The 27,764-nt window shown below is 41.0% G+C and overlaps 1 protein-coding gene across 4 annotated transcripts in view; it reads left to right on the top strand.

Annotated features, from left to right (window-relative positions):
* Nucleotides 1–27,764, top strand: part of NME7 (NME/NM23 family member 7) — a 93,310-nt gene that overhangs the window by 49,830 nt on the left and 15,716 nt on the right. For all 4 annotated transcript variants that reach the window (XM_082769547.1, XM_082769549.1, XM_082769550.1 and 1 more), the window contains exons 8-11: nt 650–714; nt 1,585–1,653; nt 3,918–4,019; nt 26,317–26,424. In XM_082769547.1, the coding sequence (XP_082625673.1) occupies nt 650–714; nt 1,585–1,653; nt 3,918–4,019; nt 26,317–26,424 (344 nt within the window). The remainder of the gene's footprint in view (nt 1–649; nt 715–1,584; nt 1,654–3,917; nt 4,020–26,316; nt 26,425–27,764) is intronic.

Here is a 27,764-nt window from a genome sequence, read left to right as displayed (position 1 = left end):
GGAGGATGCATTCTGGATTGTATGAAATAAACAGTATAAGCAGCAGTAACATCTTTGTGAGTTACAACCTTAGAAACAGCAGGTTATTTTTCACTAATGTGCTTTTCCCACAGAAGACATGAATTTCTGTGATGTTTTATTGACAATGTTTATCATTGTCCTGCATTGTTTTTAGTTCAAAATTGGACCCTCTGTTGAATGCTGTACAAAAACAGCAAAATAGGTAGCCTGTGCCTGGAACTGATTGCTTTCTAAGCTGCAATGTTGGCATTGGAACATTAAATATATAAATCTTGACCTTGAAGCTCCTGGGTGTTTTGCAATTGATCTTAGAAAAGCAAAGACTACACAAACTACCATTTTTGGTAGAACATAATGAATCACGTCATTTCAACACCAATATGGAATTTAGTTGTTTGAAGTCATCACTGCATCACTTTAGATAGGAAATGCAGATATTATTATAAATTTATAAATGTAAATTTAGACAGAATATTTAGGTAGAGAGCTCTGCTTTTTGCTTCCCTTCACAGCATTATACAAACACTGTTTTTTGTTCGAAAATAGTTAGTATGGTGGCATAAATACCTTCCAATTGGAATTTTTTATTTTTTTTTAATTGAGTACTGTTTCTTGTGTTTTTCTTCAGGGCTGGCTGGGAAGATTATAAAAGCCATCACTGACGAAGGATTTCAGATCTCAGCTTTACAGATGGTAGGTTTTCTTTCGTATATATTTCTCCGATAAACAGAGACTGGAGAAGTGCTGTGTACACTTTACAGCAATGCACAGGTGTCTGCCTGCAATACAAAACCCTTGTGCAGACTGTGTAGCACTGTTTTGGGATCAGCACTGTCCTTGTGATATTTGTATTTTATTGTTTGACTGATCAGCTGACCTGTTTCGCCTTGCTGGTTGACCTTGAGCCAAGACACTTTACCTCTCTGTGTCTCAGTTTCCTATGGTTATTTCCAAGGGAAATAATGATGCTGGTCTTTTCTGGAGCAACTGGGGATATCTTTACAGAATGCATTAGTTAAGATTAGGGAAATAATTGTTAATATAATTCCTCGTTTTTAAAAATATATAGCTAGCATGAATTTATGGGAGAGTTTTCAAAGATACTTAAAGGATTGGCACCCTCATCACTATCACAATTTAAAGGATGTTGACAGAGATTGTTCCTGTGAGTATCCGTTTAAGTTCTGCTCTTTGTATTTTGTGGTAGTCCTTAGATCTGAAATCCCCTCATGACTCAAATCCCCACTGCAAATGAAGAACAGCCCCTTCCCTTTACTATGCAACAACCAGCTCCTCTTGTACATCTTAGTGGCATTAGTTGGCACTGCAAATTAAATACAATTTCAACTTACGCTTAGGGTAGAAAATGATACTGTATGCTCTTTTGTATGTAGCAACATTGGCTAAATGTTGATGCTAATAAACATATTGCAGTTGTAAAGCCATTCCTTTTATCTAGTGAAACTTAAATGAGTACTGTAAGTTCTGGTTTGTTAAGAAGGGGTGTCTGTCTAATTTTGTTTTTTTATTTAAAGCAAATGGCTAATGTTTTTGTTTTCTTAGTTCAACATGGAGCGTGCAAATGTGGAGGAATTTTATGAGATTTACAAAGGTGTTGTTGCTGAATATATGGTAAGCATAAGTTTGAGAAGAATCTATTAAAAAATAGAGGATGATTAAACAAGGAAGTGGTCACATCTGTCCATTTTTGTGACTGTGATTGGGTTTTCTTTAGAAACTTGTCTTTGTCCAATTCTAGCTTGTTCTGAAATAACCTAACTCATCTCGGAAAGTATGCTACATGTGTTGTAGGAAAGGAGTCTCCTGTGTGAAAATTGTTGAGCCAAGGAATTTGTAAAATACAACAGAGTAAAAAAAAAAAAAAAAATCAGATAAATTATTTTATTGTGGTAGAGCTATGAGAATGATGAGAATATATCACATATATATCTTTGGCCAGTTTGATATTGCAATAGTGGCTTGGACCAGAATAAGTATTTATTATTTTGTTTACAGAGGGGATGCTGTATTTGAATGCTTTCATAATGACATTTTGAGCCATTCTTAAATTTATTGATCTGACTTCTGTGGATCTTCAGAAAATTTAAGAAGCTAAAGATATAGTGTAATCCTAGTGGACATCGAAGTATAAAGATATATATATATAAGGCCCTGAATATATTTATGAGACCCTGTTTGTGTGTGTGTATATATATATATATATATATATATATATATATACATAAGACCCCGTATATTATTATGATTTGTTGTACTGCAACATAAAACTTCCGATGGCAGATAGAACAACAGGAATGCAGGAAGTCAACTTTTTCTGTATCACCTTCTGTCAGAGAATTGTCATTAATTTTGCAGATCATAACAAGTTTAGTTTCACTCTCATGCTATGTACTATGCAAGTTATCTCTAATTTATAAATAGTTAAATTATTAAAAGTTTTCTCTGCAGTTACAAATATTGCTCCAAGCAATTACTAATATTACTGGGACAATGTGACTTTTTTTTTCCTTTATGACTGTTGAGTCCAATTTACTTCAGCAGAGTTTGTAGATTCCTCTTTGGATAGTTTATGAACTCTAAGTTAACTGTCAGATTAGGAAATGCTTATAAAGTTTCCTCTGCTTAACATCCTTTGAACTGAGAATTCAAGGAAGTTTGGACAGAGAGACTTGTAGGTAAGTAGCAGAACTCAAATGTGGTGGCATTGGACCAGTATTTCAAGACACAAAGAATCCTCTGGTGCTGCAAAAGTCTATGCTTTGAAGCAAATTGAAAATTCTCAACCATTTTCTGCATTTTTATACAAACTCCAACCCTCAAATAAGTTGCAAATTTATATAATTTGATTGGAGACTTACTCAGAAGGGAAATGACATTTAAACAGGGTAAGTCAATAAAGACGCTATGTTTCAGATGAGATTTGAAGAAAAGTAAGAATCTGGGGCTCTGTCCTGCACGCCATATGTGCTTGACGCACTCAGTTGAAATTAATGGGATATCTTCATGCACTCAGGGTATCTGTGAAACAGGAAAACGTGGGAAAGCTAATCATGATGGTAAAGGGATCCAGAGAAGGCGCATATGGGAACAGCAATAGATACTGTCAGTGCAGGCCAAATAGGAAGATGTGCAATAGGGTATTGAAGAAAGAACATGACCTCTTGTGTCTGTGACTCAGAACCGTCTGTTTTGATCTGAATTTTATTTATAACTTTCAAATAACCCAGTGCAGAAACAGAAGATGCATATAATCCTGAAACCCTTTTCAGGAAATATACTCCTATTTCTTCTGGTTACTCCTTGTAGGTGAGGTAAAGGCTTGCTGTGTGGCATATAAAGCGGTTCTCCAGGAAAAGAGAATGCTGAACAGTTGCTAAAATGAAAAACAAAACAAAAACAAAAACAGCTTTCTTAGTTTCTTCTCTAATCAATAGGTCCTACGTAGGATTACATAGGTAACAGATATTTACATAACAGAATTCAGAGAAAACATACAGAGTAATGACTTTATAGCAACTTACTGCTTCTTAACAGGAGCAAATATATTGCTCTTTGCCTGTTGTTTTTATAAAAATGTCCATTAGTGATGAGGCCATGTTTTTAAGTGAAATATTTATTCTTTTTTTTTTTTTTTTTTTTTGTAAAATGTGAAACTAGTCTGCTCTCTATTCACATCACAGAAAGTATCACAGGAATATGTCTACCTACATTTCCTAGGATCAAGCTGATGATAGAGGCACTTAGCTAAAATTCTTTCCCATTGATTTCAGAGTAGTGAGATTAAACATGTGCATTCAGTGTGATATTCATTACAAAAATACCAATTCTTTGGAACCATTTTGCTCAGATTTGTTTCATTCATTTTTCTTTTCCAGGAAATGGTTACAGAGTTGTGTTCAGGCCCTTGCATAGCAATGGAGATTATACAGCCTGAACCTCCAAAAACGTTCAGAGAGTTCTGTGGTCCTTCTGATCCTGTAAGTACTCGCTTGAGTGATAAAGAATGCTAAAAAAAATAAAAAAATAAAAAATAACTGATGCACTGCCTATGTGAATTAAAATATCACAGCATGGTATGGCTGCCATGTACTTGCTGCATTTCCTCGAAGCATGTGAGCATTACCTTATGGACGTGAAATGCTAGATTCTGGATCAGTTTGCGAATCCTCTAACAGATCCTCTGATCTTACCTAAGCCAGATGATAAAATACCATGATGATTTTTTTTATGATTATTTATGTGAAAAGAAAGCCATTTAGGCAAAAATCTTGCTTAATGATTCATAAATACTCTAACAGAAGGCTTCAGAACCCTAGAACAAATAGTTATTGCTTTTGCATGCCAGCGTAAACCAAATGTTAGCCACTGCAGTCAGTGGCACTGTCCTAGGACAGAAGCGTAAAAGGAGAATCAGTTTCAGTGGTATTGGAAGGGACCAAACAAACAATGATGTAAAACTTAGTGTAGCTGTTTGCCATGCTAATGCTTCTAGCTTTTATTTTTCATTTGGTGAGGTAAGTAATTGGATATGCATGATACTGCAAGCAATCTGGAGACAAACGTAAATGCTGTCTCAAAGGGTTTGCCATTTTTTGTTAAATAATCAAGGCCACACAGGAACCATGAAGCGAAGTATCAAGATGGAGGCAATGAAGTCACATCGGATGCTATGATTTGATGTTTTAGTTGCAGACAGGGTTTACCAGTTTCAATGGGGAAAAAAATAATCACGTGGCTTTGTATTAGAAAGGCAGAGTAAGTTGTTTGGGATGTATTTCTCTTCAGACCTGCAGTTTTCATTACAGAAAGAATGAGTTAAAGGCATCGTCCGAGCCTGTTTTTCCTCTTCTGTTTGGTCCCATTAAGTTTTTCAAATGTTCCTCTGCTGGGTTAGCATCTTGTAAACAGAGCATGTAACATATTTTATCTCACTTAGTTTTAGCTGCAGAATGATATATCAGTAGTAACGTGTCTGGTATGTTTATTTCGGATTTACTTCAAATTCCATGTTTTAAAGTTTCCAGTATTTAAAACTTTCAAAGATGCAGTTGCTTTATTTGCACCTATTATATCTTTTTCACGTTTCTTCTAGTTTAATGCCTGATATGTTAAAATTGGAATGTATACACAAATGTGACAGCTGCTTTAAGTTACTAAAGACAAGTGCACCTATACAAGGGGAATTTATTTTCACTTGCTATATCCCATGAAAAGTTCCATCATAGCCATACATGTGTGGCAGAAGGAATTGTTGACGAGTTGAGGAGCTGAGGGGTGTATAGACTGATGGTTTCTGTGGGTAGCATAGGAAAACAGTAAAGGATGAAACTAAATTCCTGTTTCCCAGGTTTCTTGCTAGTGATCTACCTATGCTGTTTGCCTTTCTCTCTTAATGTTTAACTGTGTGACCTGTGAAGTAAAAATGAGTACCCTCCTGCTTCCAGGGGAAGCAGATGTCTGTAAGTTTTGGACACTGACATCATAGCAGTTGTGCTAATGTATGTTTGGAAGACAGGCAGCTGTTACACATTTCTCTCTACTGTTTTCTATAAGAATTGCAGAGAAGGGCGACGAAGCTGGTGAGGGGCCTGGAGAACAAGTCCTACGAGGAGCGGCTGAGGGAGCTGGGCTTGTTCAGCCTGGAGAAGAGGAGGCTCAGGGGCGACCTTATCGCTCTCTATAGGTACCTCAAGGGAGGCTGTAGCGAGGTGGGGGTTGGTTTGTTCTCCCACGTGCCTGGTGACAGGACGAGGGGGAATGGGTTTAAGTTGAGCCAGGGGAGTTTTAGGTTAGATGTTAGGAAGAACTTCTTTACTGAAAGGGTTGTGAGGCATTGGAACAGGCTGCCCAGGGAAGTGGTGGAGTCACCATCCCTGGAAGTCTTCAAAAGACGTTTAGATGTAGAGCTTAGGGATATGGTTTAGTGGGGACTGTTAGCGTTAGGTCAGAGGTTGGACTCGATGATCTTGAGGTCTCTTCCAACCTAGAAATTCTGTGATTCTGTGAATTCCAAGCTAATTGATTCCTTAGGCACTTAAAGTGCATATATAGTGACTACGCCTGTTTTCAAGAGGGGTCTTTGCCTGAAATTTATGTATCTCTTCGGATAGTGTATGTGGCTTGTCCTTGAGGAAGAGGTGGCTAAGATATCTCCATGGGCTTTTGTCATTCTCAACTTGTATTGTCAGAGAAGCTCCTGACTGAATTCAGTGGTCAAAATATCTGTCTCAAACAGAGGTAGCAGGAACCATAACAGCAGTTATGTTATGTGGCAAAGTTATATACAGACTATTAAGATACCAGGAATTAGATGGTCTAGTGGTTAAGTAAATGTACGTATCACGCAAATAGTGTGTTAGCTTCGAGAGATCTGGATCTGTCTGTAACTTTGTTGATTTAGATATGCTGGATCCTGATGCGTATACAGGCTGTTTATAAATGCAGGTGAAGACCAGTTTGTACCCGTGGTACAGAATGTATCAGGTTGGGTCACTTTGGCTGCTGTTGGGTAGTGCCCTATTTGGCAAGTAGTGCCATTGAAATCACCGTGATTGCTCTCAAAGCAGGGTCCTATTTGAAGTGAGTAAAGGTGTTGGAATTTGGCTTATATAATGAATCTCAGTCACATGTGCTGTTAATTATATCTCAGATACATTGCAAATGTAATAAGCACTTTGTGGCAAGTCAGGTATCGTAACTGGGTCAGAGTAGTCAGCCCTCTCAGTCTGTCCTTCGTTTTGCAGGGAAATAGTTGGGAAACACCTCAATAAAAGGCATCCAAATCAAAGCAAGATGTCAATAGAAATAGGTCTGGTTTTGTCCAAGCCCCTGGTATTTAAGGCTGAAAAAAGAATCAGATTTGTTCCATTTTGAGCATTATATTTTAATACACTAGCAATTTATACCAAGCGTAAAATGCTAAAAATGAAAGGGGGCTTTGTGCTATTTTCTTGAACTGGGTAATATTTTGTTAGTACCGCAGGTCAGTAAAGCTCTCTGCCAAAAATATCCTGCATTATAAAACAGCTTATAAATACTTTATTAAAACCTCTCATGGGGTAGTGGGGAAGACTGCTAACCAAAAAGCTGTTTTGAGCTTTTTTGTAGTAGTGTATGAACAGTCCATGAAATCTGGAAAGTGGGATAAAGATATTTGTCTGTAAGGAGCTGTGCTAGACGTGTTCACTCTCAAAATTACTGTCCCTAACTTGACGGAAGGGATCAGTGCCCCAGGTTCCACACCCATGGGTGTGTGTGTCCCTGCTGGGTAGCGGATGGACTAGGAGTAATGTTTTTCTGCAGGTCTTGCTGCTTCTTGCATTCTCATACACTGACACATTTCCGATGAGTGGCTGGCTGGATCATTGCACTTTTGGTGAACTGTCAGCATCTTTATACTTGGCTTAACCTTCTGGAGTGCAGCCAGATTTTTTCTGGTTTTGGTGGTCTCATCTGAGGCTTTTCTGTACTCTCACATCAGCTGTGCTGCTTGTTGATTTCTCCTCTGGTTGCAGGCCTTTAGCTTAGCTGTTCTTCACAGGCAGATCCCAGACAGCTTGTGTAGCTTGAGCTTGAATTCTCTTTGCACCTGGTTTTCTCTGTCCTGGAAGGCCTCTGTACCTACTCCGTACCCTACTCTGTAGGGCATAGAAATGGAGGGCTCTCCACATCTACTGTAATAAACAAGTATTCATAACTTGTATGTTGTTGCAGCAACCCCATAAAGGCCGGTAGGCTATTCTGATCCCTATCTTGAAAATACTGTTTCTTTACGACATTAATATGTAATGTTTAAAAAAAAAAGGTCTCTGAATTCCATGCCAGACTCTAACTTTTTGAGGAGGGAAAGCTCCCAAAGCAAAGAGGTATGACGTATCAATATCCTATGAGCAGCTGAGCACTTTTATTTAGATATTTGAATTTCAAGTGGAAATGGGATTTCTGAAATGGCGTTGAGTTCCACAGATTTTCCATGGTGTCTGAATCAATCAAGCCCTTTTTCAAAATATACTATCAAATCTTGTTATGCAGATTATTAAACTATGTGTGTTTTTTTGTCGGTTGCTTTTATCTCACTCTGTTTCTGCTGGTGTGGTTCTCAAGTTAAGAGAAAAAAATACACCTATGGCAAAGCGGTAACTGCTCTAGAAAGCTAGGAAGAGGAGTTGAAAAGTTAATTAAATCAGATTAATAGAGCACACAAGCCTTTTGAACTTTCACTGCACGCTATCACTGAGAAATAAAAGAGTTGCTAACTGCAACCAAAGTTAAACAGAAAAGCAGCTTCTTGAGAAATGACAGTGCTTGGAGGAGTACGGGTAAACGCAACACAGTGTGCTTTATCAAGAATGCTCATTGTTGAAATACAGTAGGAAAAAAAACAGGAAACTATTTTAAAGTGAATTGAGAATAGAGAAGAGAATGTGGAGGGCTGCTGGGAAGAGTAAAAGGGCATGGGTATCTGTTGTTTCACACGGATCAGGAAGCACAAGCTAGCACAGAAAACCTCAACCTCTGAGCAGGGGGATGGTAACCAGGGAATTCTGTCCCTGCGTAAGCTCAGTGGCACCAATCAATGTTTTAACTGGTTGGTGGTTGTGTATTTTTGGTCCCTAGAGCACTCTGAGGCCTTTTGTTAATACCTAGATCTGAAGCTACAGCTTCAATTTCACATCATCTTCATTTAGTTTATGCTGAAATAGCTGCTGGTAGCATATTATCATGGAATTGTTGAGAAGATTAGTTAATATTCATAAAACACTTGTAAAATACATTAGAAATGGAAATAGTGCTTTTATTTTTTGTTCTTATTATTTTTTTTTTTTGAACTTTCCTCATACACAATGAAAAGGGGGGTTATAACACGTGATTCAAGGAGTCATAAGCTACATGCTCCTGGCAGGTTACATAATTTTTAGTAATCTTAAGAGCTTTTAGTTAGGACTGGCAGTACACTAAAAGTGACTCAAGTACCTTCTGCTGTGAAATATTGTTAAAGTGATGGGACATGGTGCAATATGTCTGCATGCAGTGGGCTGAAAAAGGATTTTCATATACTTGCACTGGATCCTAACCTGCATTCTTTTTGCGTTGGGGATTTGCAATTTTAAGTGAAATAGTGCATTAATAGTCTTTTGTACTTTTGCATCAGTGACAAAAGCTGAAAGGGAGAATAGATGGTTTAAAACAAAGCAGTGAACTGAAAGAGCTGAAGTCTGCTTTAGCTCCATTCCTGACCTCACTGTGTGACCTTGGACAAAAGGTTCAATATGTTTCTGCCTCAGTTATCACATCAGTTAAATAGGATAACGGTATGAGCCAAACAGCACTGTTGCTGTAAGAGTCTCATTTTGTGTAGTCCTTCTGTGAATGTCTAGCGCTGAAAAAGATCTGCATAAGAAGCCAGGAAATGTTCATGTTCAGCCATTTATTAGGAGCACAACATTTTTATATTACATCACATAAAAACTAGTTCAGAGGAAAATGTAAAGAAATACAAAGACTGATTTTGAGATGTCAGGTATGCCTTTTCTGGTAATACCTTTGTAGCTGTTTCAGTGTGGGTTCTGATTCTCCCTGTAGCCTGGCGAATCTTGATCAGAGTGTTGACAGTGAAGCGCATAATGCATTTCAAGAGAAGTAAGATTTATTAACCTCATTTCTGATGAAGACTTTCATATCATCAATTACCTGCTCAGATAGCCTGAGTCATGTAATAATAATAAAAATTTTCATTCAATGCCAGACCATTATCAGCTAGAGTAGCAAACAGATCAATACCAGTTAGGATACCCTGCTGTCTAGGCCTGCAATGGGAAAGACATGATTGAATTGCTGAGATGTTATTCAGGGTCAGTCATCTGACTCTGTCCTTTCAGTTTATATTCTCCACGTCAGCTTTTGCAGGTCTAATGAAAATGTGACATAGACAGGGCTGAGGCCTGTTAGATAGGGGACGTGATGATTTTTGACTGAGAGAGAGTCTGTAGAGGGAGATTTTTCCCTCTGGTGCTTTTGCTGAGCTGACACTGCTGATTCATAAAGCCCAAAGTCTCAGTGAACTCAGGACTTGTCCTTTATTCTGTCTCACCCCTCTGTGTGTTGGGGGCTTGTTAACGCACGATCCAGAAGAAAGGAAGTGTTAAGACTGCTGTGTGCTAATGATCCATTAATGAGCTGTAATGGGACTATGACCATGAGCTGCCACCACTGTTTTAGGCTATGCCAGATGTAGTGGTGTATGGTGTGAAATTTACCTCCAAAAGTGTCGCAACTTGTCAGTCAGGCCCATATCTTTGTGGATGCCAAACCCCAGGCCTGTAGCAGTGATTTGCTTTCCCTGGTTTAAAACAGACGGAGTCTGTACCAGAAACCAGGCTGATACATAAATGTCATGTTTGTTCTTCCTTTCAAAGCTGGATGTAGCCCTGTGAACAGCTGAGAATTACGAATCCCCCCAAAATATTTTTCAGGCATGAAGGCAGTGTTCAGAGTAAGTTTTCCTGATGTATTCCTCTTGCTTCTGGGTGGGTATTGCAAAGGTCTGTCAGCAACCTGGCACCCTCCCGCCCTGAATATTTGGTTTTATCATGCATGTGTGTGCTTTGTAGTGGCAGGGATGCACAATCTGGTTACAGTTTTGAGGAGACTGAGCTCTGCTTCTGATGTACTGACTTCTCAAAGTCACTTTTTGCAGGTGACAGGAAGTCCTCTCATGAGGAGAGGGACGTCAGGCTCACTGAAATATGCCTTTGTGAGGAGATCAGAACGAAAATCAGAAGGCTAGTGGTGGAGAAGCCTTTTGCTTGCAGATACTGCTTTAAATGTGGCTTGTTACTGCCCAGGGGTTGCTGTCATATGATAGCTGTTCGGTGTCATGTGGAAATGGAGTTTGTAGGCTCATGTTGATTCTTAATGCATGCATGTTGAAAACTGCTGTTATTAGTGGTGATTGGCAATCACCATCAGGATACTGAACGCTGACAGAGCCCTGCAGACTGAGCTCTGACTTAAATTCGGTGTGACTGAGGCATGTTGGCAAGGTTATGGTTTGAACAAAACTATCTGCCACTCCTTGTCTGAGGCTCCAGAGCTACCAGACCTGACAGTGTCAACACTGCGACATTTTCTGCCTAAATAAATTCTAGATGGGAGGTCACCGCACTTAGATTCAGTGGTCACAAATTGCAATCATTTGGTAAAATAGATGATAAGAAGTATTGCATGGTCTGGTATCAAGCCCACTACCATCACAGAGGCATGATGCTGCTGATTTCATTCTCTGGAGAGAAGATTCTGAGGGCTTCTGGAAGACTGCAACTAGAATACATTTGCATCTTGTTTGTGACTGCTGCTTTAATTTTTTTCCCTCAGTTGTCAACAAAGTCCATTTAGCCCATGTAAGTTCTTTTTGCATAGTTTCCTTTGCTATCTAGCACTATGGTATTTTAGTGTCCCCTGATGACAAGGGCCCCTTCTTAACTACAATTTCTGGACATCTTCAATGAGTTACCAACATTTGTCAGTGGTTCTGTGTGTCCTCCTGGAAAGCAGCATCAACTTCAGAAGCCTCAGGGTTCCCATCTGCATTCCCATCCTTTCCTTATGTCAGGTTGTCTCTGGCTTTGAACAGGACTCCTCATGCCTGGTCCCAGGCTGGAATAAATAGCTTGCCTTATTTTAGCAAGAGGAGGGAAGCTGAACATGAGCCCAGAGACTGAAGGAAAACAGGGTTGTACCACAAGGCATTAGCAGCACTGGTTGCTGATCTTCATTGACTTGCTGCCATAGAGACCTCCTACCTAGTCCCAGAATGCATAACGTGCCAACGTATCCTGAAGCCAGGTTGATAAACTTTTCCCTTCGAAGCATCTTATTAAAGCTAGCCATTTTTATAAAGAATTAAGCCACATTTAGAATATTTACTAAGAAAACTTTATTTCTTGGTTAAGAGCTTTGTTCCTTTCAGCTCTGCAGGTGCTTCACAGATAAATGTGCAGACATTCAGGCTCATCTGCAATCACAAAGATTTAACTGTATCTATAGGTAGGTGTGAAAGAAATCTTTAAGGATGTTTCAAGGATCATAAAGGCTCCCTTTGCACTCAGACTGAATGCATCTCAATGTAGTAGGTGGGTGTTATTAAAAATGTGATTTTTTTAGGCTTCTTTGGTGAACACAGGATTTTTATAAATGCTGTGAGTTATATAAATTTGTCTATTCAGCCTTTAGGAGGTGGATTTTTTTTGATTGTGAGGAGTTTTGATTCTAACTCTCCCTCTGCAAGTCTGATTTTACAAAATTAATGTTTCCATATCCTGTTTTTGCTTTACCTTTCTGTTTAGGTTCTCATTGAGCTTTCAGTATATGCAGTGGTTTAGAGAGTGTGATGTATGTGATTTAGTATATAATATAGATGGATCACATTTTATTTATTTTTTAGATGCTTGTCTTGCCTAGCTTCTTTATGATTTGCTGTTGTTTTGTTTTGTTTTGTTTTGTTTTGTTGTTGCTGTTTTGTTTTTTTAATAATGGTAGCTAATACCTTTCAAAATACCATATGTTTATTGTTTCTCGTCTTGCATATCTTAGCTGGATTAAGGAGAGAGGTTTTGTTTCTCACTACTGTAGAGAAAGAGGTAGGCTTTTAACTACCAGGTGGTCATGTGACACCAGCCTGATATAGACAAATACACGATGTACTTTTACCACTGGTAGGCTGATCAAAGGTAGCCTGCAGGGTTCTCTCCAAGGCTTGTTTCTCCCAGCTACACTGGGTTAAAAGGTGTCTTTTCCTATGGTAGGGTTTTAACACTCTATTCTAAACAGAAATATATTCTTCCCTTGGGAAAAAACAGTCTTTGCCAGTAAAACACAGAGGTGGTCATCAGAATTCCCTTCCCTTCCCTTCCCTTCCCTTCCCTTCCCTTCCCTTCCCTTCCCTTCCCTTCCCTTCCCTTCCCTTCCCTTCCCTTCCCTTCCCTTCCCTTCCCTTCCCTTCCCTTCCCTTCCCTTCCCTTCCCTTCCCTTCCCTTCCCTTCCCTTCCCTTCCCTTCCCTTCCCTTCCCTTCCCTTCCCTTCCCTTCCCTTCCCTTCCCTTCCCTTCCCATTTCTGAGAACAGATTCATTGAAATGCTCAGTCCATAAAAGCACGAGTTAAGAGACTTCTTGAGAACATGCTTGGATCAGGATTAGTTTCAGTCTAAGCTGTTGGTTTCTTTGTTTCCCTTTTATTCCATTTGATTCCAGCAGGCAGCAAATCACTCTTTTACATTGAACAGTAATGTTTTTGAATATAGGAAAGTTACTCCCTGAAAAGAGGCATTTAAGCAAAAACTAAAATTCCATATGACCTCAGTCCTTTCTTGGAAAAAGGGAGCAGTGTTTTCAGAAGATATGGGAAATGCTGATGTCACTCTGGGAAAGAAAGTGATACTGCTACTGTACTATACTCTTTTTTCCTTCTCCAGTTTCTTAGTAAAGAACAGATATACATCCTGGTCACAGTGACCTTGTGTTTTTGCAAATTCTTTGATTTGAATAGATTAAAAGCATTTGCCTACATGCCCGATTCAGGCTTTTGTTGACTGTAGATAGGCTTGTCCTTCGCTCAGATTCTTTCTAACTAAAGGTCGGAGCACATTTTGGTAGTGCTGTTAGGTATACTTCAATTTGTGAAGTAACATGAATTGTATCTCCTGTAAAAAAACAATGCAAGAAAATAAATATGCCAGGCTGGAACTTTGCCAGGCTGCAAGGGTTTTTTTTCCAGAGGTCTGTACAAGGCTGTTAGAAAGAGGCAGCGCACGGAGGTGCTTGTTGATAATGTACAATAGAGGAAGTTATAAAAACACAGGGGAAGGGCAGTGGTGCACTAACTTTTCCATATAACCATGATGATGGGGTGAGCTTGTGTATCCTCAAGTTGGCTGCAGCTGTCCTAAAAGATTTCCTTTCAGTTGGCAGCTTATCAGTAGGTAATTCTTGGATGTACATGACTTTTTGTTTTTTTCTTTTTTAAGATCCTTTGGGCTAAACAGATGGAGAGGATGATCAAACTTATGAAACTCTTATCCCAGAGGGCTGCTTATTCAACCACTGCTTGGTTAATAAATGGGTGGTAGTGCTAATCATAACCAAACAGTAAAGAAGCTGCAGATCATAGTATATTTTATGTACTCTTGGCGATAAATTTGTCTTTGAGTACACAAAAGAGATTGATCTGTGGGTAACATATCGTTGCTAGAAGATCTGTCAGTTTCTCAAGTGGGTTTCCCCTAAAAGGGATCAGTTGGCTTTCTAAGTGGCATAGGTGGTTTCCTTGCCACTATACATTGCAGCAGGGTGTGTGTGGACTGAAATCCCCTAGGTGCTTTACATGCCATTATAGTAATTCAAGAAGTACATGCTATAATCAGAGCATATCTGAACTTTCTTTCTGCTTCAGCTACGTTATTGAAGGCTTAAAAGTGGGCAAAAGCAAAGCTGTGGCCTCAGACTTCCTTTCTGTAAGAGACAGAAATAATCTGGTTTTGCTTTTGTTGTGATGATACCTATTTTAGTTATTTAATTTTCATTACTGTTTTTTAAATCCTGCTCTCTGCAATTGCTGATGGCCTTGAAAATAGCTGTGATAAGAGTTTTCAGTCCTTAGCACTGGTCTTACTTTTTCTAGATGCTATTAACTAAACAAAAGTGTAGTTTAGTTTAAGAACACTGGATTTAAAATGAGTAATCCAAATGCTGAGAATCCAAATAATTGAAGGTGCTGCTTGCTGGTGTGCCTGGTTTAGGCTGACACTTTCTGTTCTACTGCAGGGCCACCTGATCAGAATTTTTAGCAGCTTCTTTCGTTTACAGTATGATGGACTGCATCCGATATGCGCATGAGACTTCTCCTGAATACTCCTGCTGAGGAGTTTTCCCTTTCTGTGCAACCTTTCTGCTGGTCCGTGATATAGAACGAGTTTGGGGTGGAAGAAGGGTGAGCAGCAGTTCTTCACATTTACGGGATAGCCATGAGGCTCTGGATAGTGGTAGACAAGGGATGTGAAAAGATGGAAGAAGAATTTGTGCAGGTTCTCCCACCAAGGTCGGATCAAGCAACCCCTTGTAGCAAGTGCAGCATCAAGGCCTTTGCTATGAAGAAACAACAGTGAATGACAGCTGTAGGTGACTCCCTGCTGAAGGGAACAGAGGTTCCTGTCTGCAGGTCAGGCCCTGTTTTAAGAGAAGATTGCTGTCTCCCCAGGGTCTGGCTCAGGAATGCTACCAATAAGCTGACAAGCTTAGTACAGCCTTTAGATTGTTGCCCACTCCTTCTCTTTCATGTGGATACCAGTGGTGTTGCAACAAGAGTTCTGTGGTCAATCAAAAGAGATTTCAGGGCACTGGGAAGATGGCTAAAGGACTCAGGAGCACAGGTAGCGTTTTCTTTGATCCTCCCAGTAATGAGTGACATTGAAAGAAACACGAGCCCAGGACATCAATGCCTGTTTCTGAGACCAGTGCCTCTGCCAGAATTTGGGGTTTTATAATTGTGGAAGAGTCTTTGAAACACAAGGTCTTCTGGGGCCTGACAGGATCCACTTGTCTTGGTAGGGGACGTGTTTCTTGGCTTGTAACCTGACAGTACTGATTGAGACTGCTTTAAACTAGGATTGATGGAGGAAGGAGGTATCATTAGGAACACCGAAGTTAAGTCAAGGGGTGGTATGGCACCACTTGAGGGTGGCAAGGATAATGGGAGGATCTATGCCACTCCAGGGAGCGCTGAAGGTTCAGGAGCACACCTGAAATGTTTGTTTACCAATGCACACAGCATGAGGAACCAATGGCACGAACTGAAAGCTTGGGTCCTTTCCCAAAGCTCTGATATCATTGGTATTAGTGAGACCGGGTGGAATGAGTCCCATGAGTTGTGCTGGAGGGCTGCTGGCTGTTCAGGATGGGTAGGCAGGGCAGGCAAGGTGGAGGTGTTGCTCTGTATGTCAGGGAGAGATTGTGCTGTACAGCCCTTGCCATTAGGGATGATGTTGTAGAGAACCTCTGGGTGACAGTGAAGGGGATGGATAGCAAAGCAGATGTCTACTGCTGGTCATCCAGCCAGGATAATAGCACCGAGGAGTTATTTAATAGGCAAGTGTGAGAAATCTCTGGATTGGTAACCCTAATCCTTGTGGGATGTTTCAGCTTCCCAGAAAAACTGGGAATATCATACTACTGTGACAAGAAAGTCTGGGAAATTCCTAAAGTATGTTGAAGATAATTCATTGTCACAAGTACTTAGCCAACTAGGAAGGGTGCCCTGCTAGATCTGTTGTTGGAGAATAGAGGAAGGCTCATGGGAGATGTGGCAGTAGGTCGCTGTCTTGGCCATGGTTATGATGAGTAAGTTGAGTTAAAAATGTTTGGTGTAATGAGAGAAAAGGACAGCAGAGTTGCCACCCTGGATATTAAGAGAGCAAATTTTAAACTACTCAGGGAGCTATTTAACAGTGTCCCATGGGAATCTGCTTTAAGGGTTTAGGGCAGCTGTAAGAGCTGCTCACTTTTTAAGCACCACTTTTAAAAGGCCAGGAGCAGGCAGTCCCGCTGTGCCACAAGTCAAGCAAGCAGGGCAGAAGACTGGGCTGGCTAAAGATGGAACTCCTCGTGGAGCTAGGGCAGAAGGAGAAAATGTATGGCCTCTGGAAGCAAGGTCAGGCTTCACAGGGAGAGTACAGAGCTGCAGTTCACATTTGTAGGAAAAAACACAAAAAGCCAAAGCTTAACTTGAGTTGACTCTGGCCAGTGTGGTGTCAGACAACAAAAAAGGCTTTTTGAGTATGTCAACAGCAAGAGGAAGTCTAAAGAAAGCACTGGGCTGGTACTTGATGAAGATGGTCACCTAAGAAATAGGGGTGAGGGAACATCCTTTTTTTGCCTCAATTTTTAATACTAATGATAGATCTTGAGCTGCCCAGTCCTCTGAGATGGAGGATGGAGGATCCTGACTGGGGAGTGCTGGCTTTCCGTTTGTGGTCACTGAAATTGTAAGGGACCAGTTGCAACAGTTGAATATTTGTAAGTACATGGGGCCTGACAGGATTTATTCCAGAGTACTGAAGGAGTTACTGGATGTTACAGCTGGATCCCTCTCAACAATTTCCCAAAGGTCTTGGAAGTCTGGGGAAGTCCCTGCTGACTGGAAACTAACCAGGGTACAAGAAGGGCATGAGAGAAGACCCAGGGAACTACTGATCTGTTAGTTTAACCTCAGTGCCTGGAAAAGTTACAGAGAAGGTTGTCCTGGGTGCTATTGAAAGGCATTTAAAGAACAACGCTGTTATCAGGCATAGTCAACATGGGTTCATGAAGGGAAAGTCCTGCCTTAGTAACTTGATCTCCTCCTATGACAAGGTCACCTGCTTAGCAGATGGAGGGAATGCAGTGGTTGTGATGTAATCATGCTGGATTTTAGTAAGGTTTTTGGTACCATCCCTCTCAGCATCCTTCTGGACAAACTGTCCAACTGTGAGATGAACGGGTGCGTGCTGTGCTAGGTGATGAACTGGCTCAACAGCAGGGCTGAAAGAGTGGCAGTGAATGGCTGGTGAACAGTCACTGGTCTTGTTCCCCAGGGCTCAGTTCTAGGCCTGCTTCAGTTCAAGGTTTTTATCAACGATCTGGATGCAGGAGCGGAGTGCATCCTTAGCAGCTCCGATGATGATAATGAACTCGGAAGAGCTGTTGATTCTCTGGAGGGATGAGAGGCTGTGCAGAGGGATCTGGACAGATTGGAGCACTGGGCGATCAGCAGCAGCAGCAGTGTGAAGTTCAGCCAAGGAAGATAGTGAGTTCTGCTCCTGGGACAGAGTAATGCCAGACACGGGTACAGAGAATATAAAAAGGACGTTAAGGTGCTTGAGTGAATGCAGAGAAGGGGAACAAAGATGGTGAAGGGGCTGGACGCATATCCTGTGAGGAGAGGCTGAGCACACCTGGGTTGTCCAGCCTGGAGCAAAGGAGGCCGAGAGGTGACCCCAGGGCTCTGTGCAACTCCCTGAGGAGGGGAAGTGCAGGGGAGGTGCCGGCCTCTGCCCCTGGTCACCAACGTCAGGGTTCATGGGAATGGCACAAAGCTGCCAACTGGTGAGACTGGATGGTAGGAAAAATGTCTTTATCACGAGGGTGGTCAAACGCTGGAACAGGCTTCAGAGGGAGGTGGTTGATGCCCTGTGGTTGTCAGTGTTCAAGAGGCATTTGGATCATGCCCTCAATAACATGCTTTAACTTTTGGTTAGCCCTGAAGTGGTCAGGCAGTTGGACTTGGTCTTTGTAGGCCCTTTCCAACTAAACTATTCTGTGTTCCCATGGCAGCTCTCCAGTTCCCCTCAGTGACCACGCATGGCCTGGGTTTTGCAGGCTGTGACTTATCATCAGAGCACTATGCTGGAATTAAAGCACCGATAAATCAGGGAGAGAGAATAGTTGAGTATCTGAGCTAAGATCTAGACATTGAGCTTATGATGCGTGTGAAATGCATATTTCTTTGTGTTCCTGGGAAATCAATGTCTCCCTTTCTTGCTTTCCCATGCTGAAAAATGAGCTCCATTTTACTCCTATTTTATTTTCTTCCTTGTGTCTGTTCGTACGGTAAGGTTTTCAGGCCAGAAGCCATCTCTTCGTAACGCTGACTAGTACAACTGGTCCTGGACACAGGAGGGGCTTTTAAGAAACAGTTACAACACAAATACTGACCGATTCCTTCCCTCACAACAGAGCTACTAACTGTGTGGGAGGAGATGGCAGCATTACTGCCTCCAAGGAAAAGCTTGCTGTTGGACAGGAGAGGCTTCAGGGCACGGAGCTGAAGGGAAAGCATTCTCTCATGGTAGAATTTTAGAAGCCATTTTCTCCGATTTGCAAAGTGTGAAGTTCAGCTACCCGTACAGCCTTTACAAATGTACAATTCTGCCTCTAAGATTTCTGAGGAAAAGATAATTTATAATTATCTTGTTCTTAGAGGGGAGAACTCAGCCAAAATATCTGCAGACTAAAAATAATGTCTTGCAACTTCATAGTGGCTTTCACTGGAGACTCTCCATATATTTTGCTAACAGGAATTAATGAAATCCCAAAATATCCCCTGCAGCTTAGTATTTTTTTTAATCCTTATTTTACACGTGAATTAATAAATGGATAAAATTCTGGATGCATTGAAGGCAGTGGAAAAGCATCAGTAGGACCAATATTTCACCCTTAAAGCTTAAAGTAAAGCAACTCATAATCAAATTCAGTTATACTATATTTTCTGACGTTCTATAGGGTTAGTTGTTTTGGGTTGTTGTTAAATGCTTTCTTTTTCCATCCTGTCAAGTAAAGTAAATATCTGTTATTCCACCCAGGTAATACACTAAGATAGCTAGATATTTTGTCTTTACCCTTATTTTGTGACCAACTCATATTTGGTGTGTCAGTTATCCTCAAAACTTCACCATCAAATATAGTTTACACTTAACTCTGAAATGTGCCCCGCTTACTCTTATCTAAATTCAGCCCATTGACTGTGCCAGATATGCACACGAATGCAACAGTAAATAAATTTCGTAGCAGGGCGGTTATCATTAGAATTGCTCAGGCATCCACGGGAAGTGCCAAGACCTTTAAAAAAGCTATCTCAGGCTGGCAAATGTGCCACGGTTGCTGCCCACAGAAAAGTCTGTGGAGAGCTGGTGCAGCACCTTTGGGCCGCCAGTGAGAAGGCTCGGTAGGGAACGTGTGGGAGTGAAGCGGAGAGGATGAAAGTGCCTCAGGGGATGGAGGGTGAGAAGCAGACAGTATAACAACTTCTACAGACTTGTGAGCTTCAGGAAAGCCTGCCAACACTGGAGCATCCGTTAGCCAAAATTCCAGAAGATACAGGGCTTCAGACTGGTAGTTCAGGGGTAGGCTGACTTTAAAGTAAACAGAAGAGCAGATAATTTATTTTATTTTTTTTCTCAAGCTAGAGCGGGCTTTTGTAACACAATAAACTATGGTTTGATTACTTGCTGCTACTGTTGCAAAACTATTTGATTTCAGAAGGAGATGAGTCTCTGACGCACTTTCTACAGCTTTGCAATTGAAAATTTGGTTGCTGTTGCCTGGATCAGATGATTTAATTTGCTGAACAAACCTTTGCAGCCACAGTATTTCAAGTACGTAACTGTAGGCACACAGGCTTGGCTCCGTTAAAGCTAAAAGAAACTTGTCAGAACAGCCAGTGATTGAGGGCATAAATATTTTATCATCAATCAGGAGAAGATAACCTGAATATCTAGGTCAAATGTGCAGTGCTCAGAGGATACAAGATCATGCTAAATTTTATAGAGAAATTTAGTATAATCCGTGTAACCTTCCCAGATTCTTGGGGATCTGTATATCAGTTCGTTTTGTGATAACAATTAAAAGGTGAGGGCTGTGTGTGTGTTTGGAGGGGATTGTTTTGGTGTGACTTTTTTTGTATGATTTACAGAACGTACAAAAGCCTTTCTGATAACATTGGCTCCCTTGGAAGTGTGCATAAGGCCTTCGATATTCAGTCCATATATGTACATGACGTTGCTGCAGCCGATGTGGACACAGAGAAAAGAAAATGTGTCACTCTGTCAACAGGAGACTTCTGTTCTGGATTGCTTTGTAAAATGAAAGCTGAAGGAAACCTATTGCATTCTCTTGAACATTGACCTGGTTTTGTATTTAGAATCTTTCTGAAACACTTGTCAACAGAAGGGCCCCAGCTTTCAGGGCAGAACGGTTTCTTACCCAGTTAAAGACTGTACAGCAATGACAGATCCATCTTACGTAGGTTTTTCTCTCAGTGATAGAGACAGAAGGCTTAGGACTGCATTTGGTGAATTAAATAGGCCTCAGATGTCATGTTCTTCTGCTGCAGTCGATGTTGAGTGTAAGGTGGCTCATTGCATGAAACAGGAACATAAACCAGGTCAGCACCGAGGTAGTTGCAGGGGAAGCATCCATATAAAACTTCGTTGCTTAGATTTTGAGAGAAGTATGGACTTGCAGAGAAAGCACACAAAGCAAAGGGAGGCAAGCGAGCCTTTGTGATATATTGTGTGCAAAAGATCATCTGTGACCACAGATTTGATTTGGAGTTCAGCCTTTGTCTTTAGATGGGAGGATCTTCTGTGAAGGACGTATCAGGCTGATCAAGCAAAGTTGTCCCCACTGTAACAGTAGCATTCAGGTGTTTCTTTAGCTTAAATGATCATTACAAGAGACTTGTCTAGTATTGTGTTCTGCATAACAGAATCTGTGCTGCTTTTATCATTTTACTTCTTGCTGATGGCTTCTGTCAGAGCGACTATTCTGTGCAGCGCCCTGCTGCAACCAGCAGTATGTCACTGGTGCTAAAATTCCTGAAAATAAAAGTCAACTGAAGAGCTGTGATGATGGGAAGAGAAAAGAGAGGTGCTTATCCTACCTGCCTTACATAGCTGTTGTGCTCCACTCATTTCAGAGGAAACTCAGGTGCCATCAGCTTTCAGATGGCTAAGGTTTGGCCAGACAAATTCCACTGAAAGTGCTGGAATTTTTATTTGTTCCCAGTAATCGTGGGTTCTGTTCTCTTGAAAAGGGCGTAGCTGCTCCTTGAAAGGAGAAAGCACTTGCTTTGTTTGCCTGGGTCTGGCTACTGCCTTCTAAATCGTTTAGCACCCTTGCAAGGAGGGACTGTCTCTTTTATGACAGCAGCTCACCAGGGTGAGCCAGAGGAGGAAGAAGCTTCCTGAGCACAGGGTGGGAGACCAAGTCAACATAAAGCTTTCAGAAGGGGTGGTGATTGAGGATGCTGAGAAGAGCAAGGAGCAGATGCACAGTCAGAGCTCAGGTGGAGAAGGAAAACAAAATGTTTTGCTGTGGCTTTGAGGTGACTGCAGAGTTTCTTGCAGCTCAGGAAGTCCTGTAAATGCTGGTGGTCTTTAAGCAAACCTAAAATAATGAATCTGTGCTGGTAGCACACCATGGGTAGGAGAGGGATGGATTGTGAACTCTGTTATTTTTATTCTGTTTTGCTCAGGAGAAGTGGCAAAAAAAAAAATATAAATTCAAGGTTCCTTTTCTAGTTCGTGTTTTAGTGGAACATAGTTCTAGGCTGTAAAAGTTCCTCTGTGTGTTTTTGGTGATGAAGGCACCAAAGAGTTTGATTTTTCCCACTGAGGAAGGAGGGAATGGTTGCTACACAGAGTCAGTGTTTGCTTCTTTGCTTTTAGCTTGAATGCCATTTAAACAACAACCAAGCAGACAGAAGTGTTTAAGAGCACTTATTTTTCTGCCTTTCTAGGTTCCCAAGTAAACATTCAGGACAGATGCTTTAAAATACCTGGTTGTATTTACTTGAAATCTGCAGTTTTGGCTGGAATATATGCTACTGGTCTATACAACTTTGTGTCTAGTCCATCAAAAAGCAGCTGTTTGAAGGAAAAGTGGTTCATGAGCTTTGCTTATCAAGTATGTTTATGATTTTTCAGTCTGATTTTGACGTAGTATTTTACGGATGTTATTGGTGAATTTTTTGTTTCCTTTTGCTCATGTAGAAAGATTTTAGAATGTGCTAAGCAGTTCATACAAGCAATGTTGCACAGGGCACAATTATATGATATAAACAAGAAATATATGCGTCCGTAACTTATGTAGGAGGACAAGGGTCTTCAAAGGGCTGGATGTAGATCAATGCCCAGCCTATTATGTGTGATCAAATAGCCAGCTGCACAAGACCAGAGAGGATGAAGCTTTTTGGTACAGCACCCCCTGTTTGATTTGTTGCAGACACAGAGTACTCTTCATGTGAGATGCAAGTTTGTGGCATCCTCATTTGCACATGTGCATGAAGTTCCTGCACACACATGTTCCTCCCCTCTTATGCATATGGTAGAGCAGCTGGAGCTGCTCTTAACTGCTCCCTTATCACATCCTCATAGACTCATTTAGGTTGGAAAATACTTTCAAGATCGTCAAGTCCAACCATCCACCTAATACTGCAAGTTGACTGATAAACCATGTCCCTACAAGCTGCATCTGCACATCCATTAAATACCTACAGGGATGGCGACCCTGCGACTTTCCTGGGCAGCCTGTCCCAGTGTCTATCCACCCCTTCTGTGAAGAAATTCTTCCTGATACAAATCTAAACCTCCCCTGGTGCAGCTTGGAGGCGTTGCCTTGATTCTTTTGAAAAAGTTTTTGAAAACCACTATGTGAAACATATTCTGAGGCTCAAGCAGCAAGCTTATGAAAAAAAAAATAAATAAAAGGAAAAAAAAATACACCCCCAAGCCAAGTATTATATTTGTATCTATTTGCTGTTGCAGTTGAGGAACTATAAATAAAATGCTTGGCAAGCATCATGTCATAGAGCAGAAGAGCATATATTAAGACGTGCTATAAGGACCAAGTTTTGTAAGGAAATCTCTTCCCCCTCCCTGAAACATTCCCAAGATTTTCAATTGTACATACACAACAATGCCTATATCTGTTCACATATCTCTTTGTATCCTCATCCTTTACTGATACCTTATTCCCTGGGGGGTTCTCAGTGGTGTTATGGGATGGACTAGTGACACTTTGGAACTGATGGTTATTGCTCTTTTTTTTGGCTATGTAAATGTAAGCAGAGAATGCCTTACCTCTCATCCTGTTTATTAACTGATGGCAAGAAAGGTTAATTTAGATTCTTGTTAATCTCGTGCTAACAATGTAAAGAGCTGCAGGCCCAACTTCTGTGTGCTTCTGATTTACTCCAATGCCAGGCAGAACAGAATCAGTCCCTTTTGTGCAAGAAATTTCAGGTTTTGTGCAAGATAAGTTTTAGGAGGGCAGGAGAATGTGTCACAACCCGTGTAGAAAAACTGAGGGAAGAACAGGAGATCATCGGTGAGAGTGAGTGAGTCCAAGTGAAGAACAAAAATGAAGTCTTCTGTTGTGAAGTTGTGAAGCAGAAATGAGAACGCAGGACAAATGATAAATCAGGAGGCCATAAGTGTTTTTAAAGGAGAAAAAAAAAAAAAAGAACAAAAGAAAAAAAAAAAAGAAACATGGGCTTGGTGAGGAAGGAGAGAGAACTTGGGAAAGTTTCAAAAGAAGCGTCATTTTTGGACCTGTGGGAGGAGGGAACAGTTTGATGCATAAGAGATAAAGTTTGGTGTTTCATCTTCTGTTTAATTTTTGAGATCGGAGCTATTTCTTACTAAAGTATTTCTAGAGATTCCATAGCCACAAGCATTTTTTCTAATATGCCCAAACTTTACTTAAAAGAATTGATATCCTAATGCTGTTGCCAGTTTCCTGACGAGGTAGTTATTACTGGAATCAACAGTTGTTTCAAGGAAGGCTTGATTTAAGTGTTGTGTAGCTATAGTTGACTGGTATGCGACTTTTGTTTTTCCAGCGAATTTTCTTATCACAGGGCTTTAGTGAGGAGAATAAGGTGGCTTTTTTCTACTGTAGTCTTTTTTTTTTTTTTTTAATATGAGACTCTTGACCTTTCCTCTGAAACAAAATTTGCCTGATGTCAAGATTATCTTATTCAGACATCCCTGGCAGGCATCCATCTTCAAAGATCCTGTATAACCTGCAATACACACATGGTAGCAATGGGGAACTGAAACATCTTGTAGTACATTTTGGGTTATACACATTTCAAACATTAAAGCAATTTGCCTTTCAGGTGGGTAGCAGATCATCACAGGAAATGGATCTAGGTTTATTAGGTCACCATGATTGTTAATTGTTATTACAGGAAAACATCTAGGGCTTGCTGGGCTAAGAGGAGGTCTTGCCCAGAAAGTCCAGTTGCCTTAGTTTATGAATGAGACGTGACAAGTGGGTGAAGTTGGAAAGCAGCTGAAGGTTGCTGGCAGATATATTCTTCTGAGGTCTTCTGGGACTAGCTTAAAACATTCACTGCCTTCTCAGATGAAAGTGTGCATCTTGCAAGTGGTCCTCATCTGTACCCGTGCAAAGTTTTCCAGGTCAGACAGGAGCCACAACTGAAGTTGTTTTGAACCCACTTGACACCGAAAGTTAAGAAACGCTCAGACAATCCAGTCTGGTGACTCGGCTGTGGGGGCAGTAACCTCTGGCTGTGACACTGAAACAAACATCTGGGAGGGGCACAGCAAAACTGCACTGGCCACTTCCAAAGTGATTACACCCTAATAAACCTGGTGTCTTGTCAGAAAGTGGCTGATGTGTGCTATGTTGGCAAGGAAGAATATTTTGTTGTTGTTGTTCAGTAGCTATAACCTCAGCTTGTCATCAGCCTTGTCCCCTTGCTGGCAGCAGTGCTCCCTAGAAACTTATGGAAGAATGTCAAAAGGGTTTTAAGGAGGGGTAGTTGGGCTAATGCCATCAACACTTAGTTTTTAAAGGAGGCATATTGTCCATGAGGGAGGTTTGGAAAAAACCTCCATTGCGTTGGGAGGAGGGACCAACAAGGCTTAGCATGGTTGGCGTAGGATAAAGGTCCAAAGGTAAGTCTGCAAAGAGGTAGTGCAAAAAAGTGCAGCATGGCTGCTGCACTTGAAAGAAAGAGCACAGTGGAGGTAAGAGCTAATGAAAGCAGTTCTCTGAGGTAGAAGATGGGGAGATTCACCCTGCTGAAGAGATGGGAGAAGAGTGTTGTCTCAAGATCTGAGTGGTATCTGCTATAATAAAAAAAAATATAGTCAGGGAGGCAAAGGAGAAGTTTGGTATCATGGAGAAAGAAAAGAGGGTTGAAATGTCAACTACAAAGACCAGGGCATGTTGTAAAGAGTCTGGAATCATACTGCATGGAAGCACAGCAGCAATGAAGGCTGAAAGCCTGGCTGCTCAGTAGTTCAGTCTCACAAATGTCAAGTACTGAGGCAGAGAGTACAGTGGTAGCGGAGGCAGTCTGCAAGGTGGCATGCTAGTGTCTGCTCACTCAGGACAGGAACATTCTGTGCTTGAGAGCTGCAAAGTTGTCAACACGAACTAACTACATTAATACAAATGCCAGAAGGGTGGATCTGTAATATGGAATGTCCTGCATCCCACCCAACGTGACTTATTTAGCCCAGTTTCAAGCAGTTTTCACAGGTTTGGCCATGGCTTTCCAGCAGTTGTGCCTGTGTAGTGCAAGCTGGAATTTCCCTCCTCATTTTCTTTTATAGTGTACCACACATGCTTGCATATAATAATAATGTTTTGCTTTATAAGATTCTACTGCATCAAGTCATTCACCAGGTCTTTTGATTTTCTTGTGTTCAACAGGAAATAGCCCGTCATCTCCGACCTGGAACTCTGCGTGCTGTCTTTGGGAAGAACAAGATTCAGAATGCTGTCCACTGCACAGACCTCCCTGAAGATGGACTTCTGGAGGTAAGAGCTGCTACATAAACATATGCTTTTATATTGTAGGAAATTTTAAGTGAAAAGGTGAGCTTGACACTATTTTAAGCTGTTCAAGTGTTTTATATGTGGAATAGCCTTGCTGGAGACCGGTGAACAATGAGAAACAAAAGCAAAGAGCTTATTAAGGGCAATTAACTCATTTAATTAGGATACTGTAAAAACGTATCCAGGCACTTTTCTTGAGCAAATATAGTACAATAAAATACTTGCTGAAATGAAAGTTAAGTCTTCTGTGTGGCTGAATGTATACTTGCAACTGGATACCAACGCCTAACAGTGTTTCTGTAAGGACATCTTCTTGGATAACCACCGTCACTCCCAGTCTGGATTGTCTCTACAGAGAGCTTGTGTTGAGCCAGGGATATCACAGGCTCTAGGGATTCAAGTTCTCCACATAGGCAATGGTTTTCTTGGTAGATGGTGATAATTATGCACATCAGTTGGAACTTCCTGTGTTTTATGGTAACTTACTAATTATTACTTGATGTTGGTGTTGTATGCTTATATTAAAGTTCAATAAAATGAGAAAAAATAAATTAAGGGAGTTCATAAAGACATAAGTACTCACTGTGAAACCCAGAACAAGCTGACTCACCTAGTGCCATACCCCAAAGATGAGGTCTGAACAAGGGGGGCTGAAGTGTTGTGTCAGCATATCTTGGATGGGTCTCTTCATCACTGCGGATGTTTCTCCAGTGCTTGCATAGCTTCTGTTGTACTTCCTACGTGTATTTGCGAGTGGTTTGCTGTCAGAGTGTATCACTATGATGGAGCAGCAAGAGTTTTCCTAGCTTGGATAATTTTATGCTGCCAAAAGTGTTTTTTCATTGAGGGAAGAGGAAGAGCTAACTGCGTCATGATCTCCCTTCATGAAGTAAAATTAGATGTGTGGGTTAAAGTGCTGTTTGCCAGGAAATTGCATCTAGCTTAAAGAGTAGCATAGTGTTAACTGAGAATTGCAGCCAACATCGACAAAGTTAAAGCTTTTTAAACCGTTTCCAAGCTGTCATTAAAAGTTGACAACTTTTCATTTCTGCCCAAGGTGTCTGGATTTAAACAAGCAAACAGGTATTTATCACCATGTGCCTAAAATCTATCCGTCATGGCTTTTAGATGGCAGCAGTAAAAAGGCGTAACCTGCAAGGGAAAAATAAGTCTCATCAACACTGACAAGGCATTTTAGTACTTCAGCAGAATTCTCTCTCGTGTTCAGTCTGTCTCCTTTATGCTGCCTACTGGTGCAAAGCAGCTAAAACCCCATTTTGCTGGTGGTTTAAAATGAGTATATAGCTACTGTGAGCAAGGTG

This window comes from Aythya marila (genome assembly GCF_965140915.1).
Source record: "Aythya marila genome assembly, chromosome: 1".
Taxonomy (NCBI): domain Eukaryota; kingdom Metazoa; phylum Chordata; class Aves; order Anseriformes; family Anatidae; genus Aythya; species Aythya marila.
The sequence above is the reverse complement of the archived record's forward strand: the minus strand, read 5'-3'. Positions and strand labels throughout refer to the sequence as shown.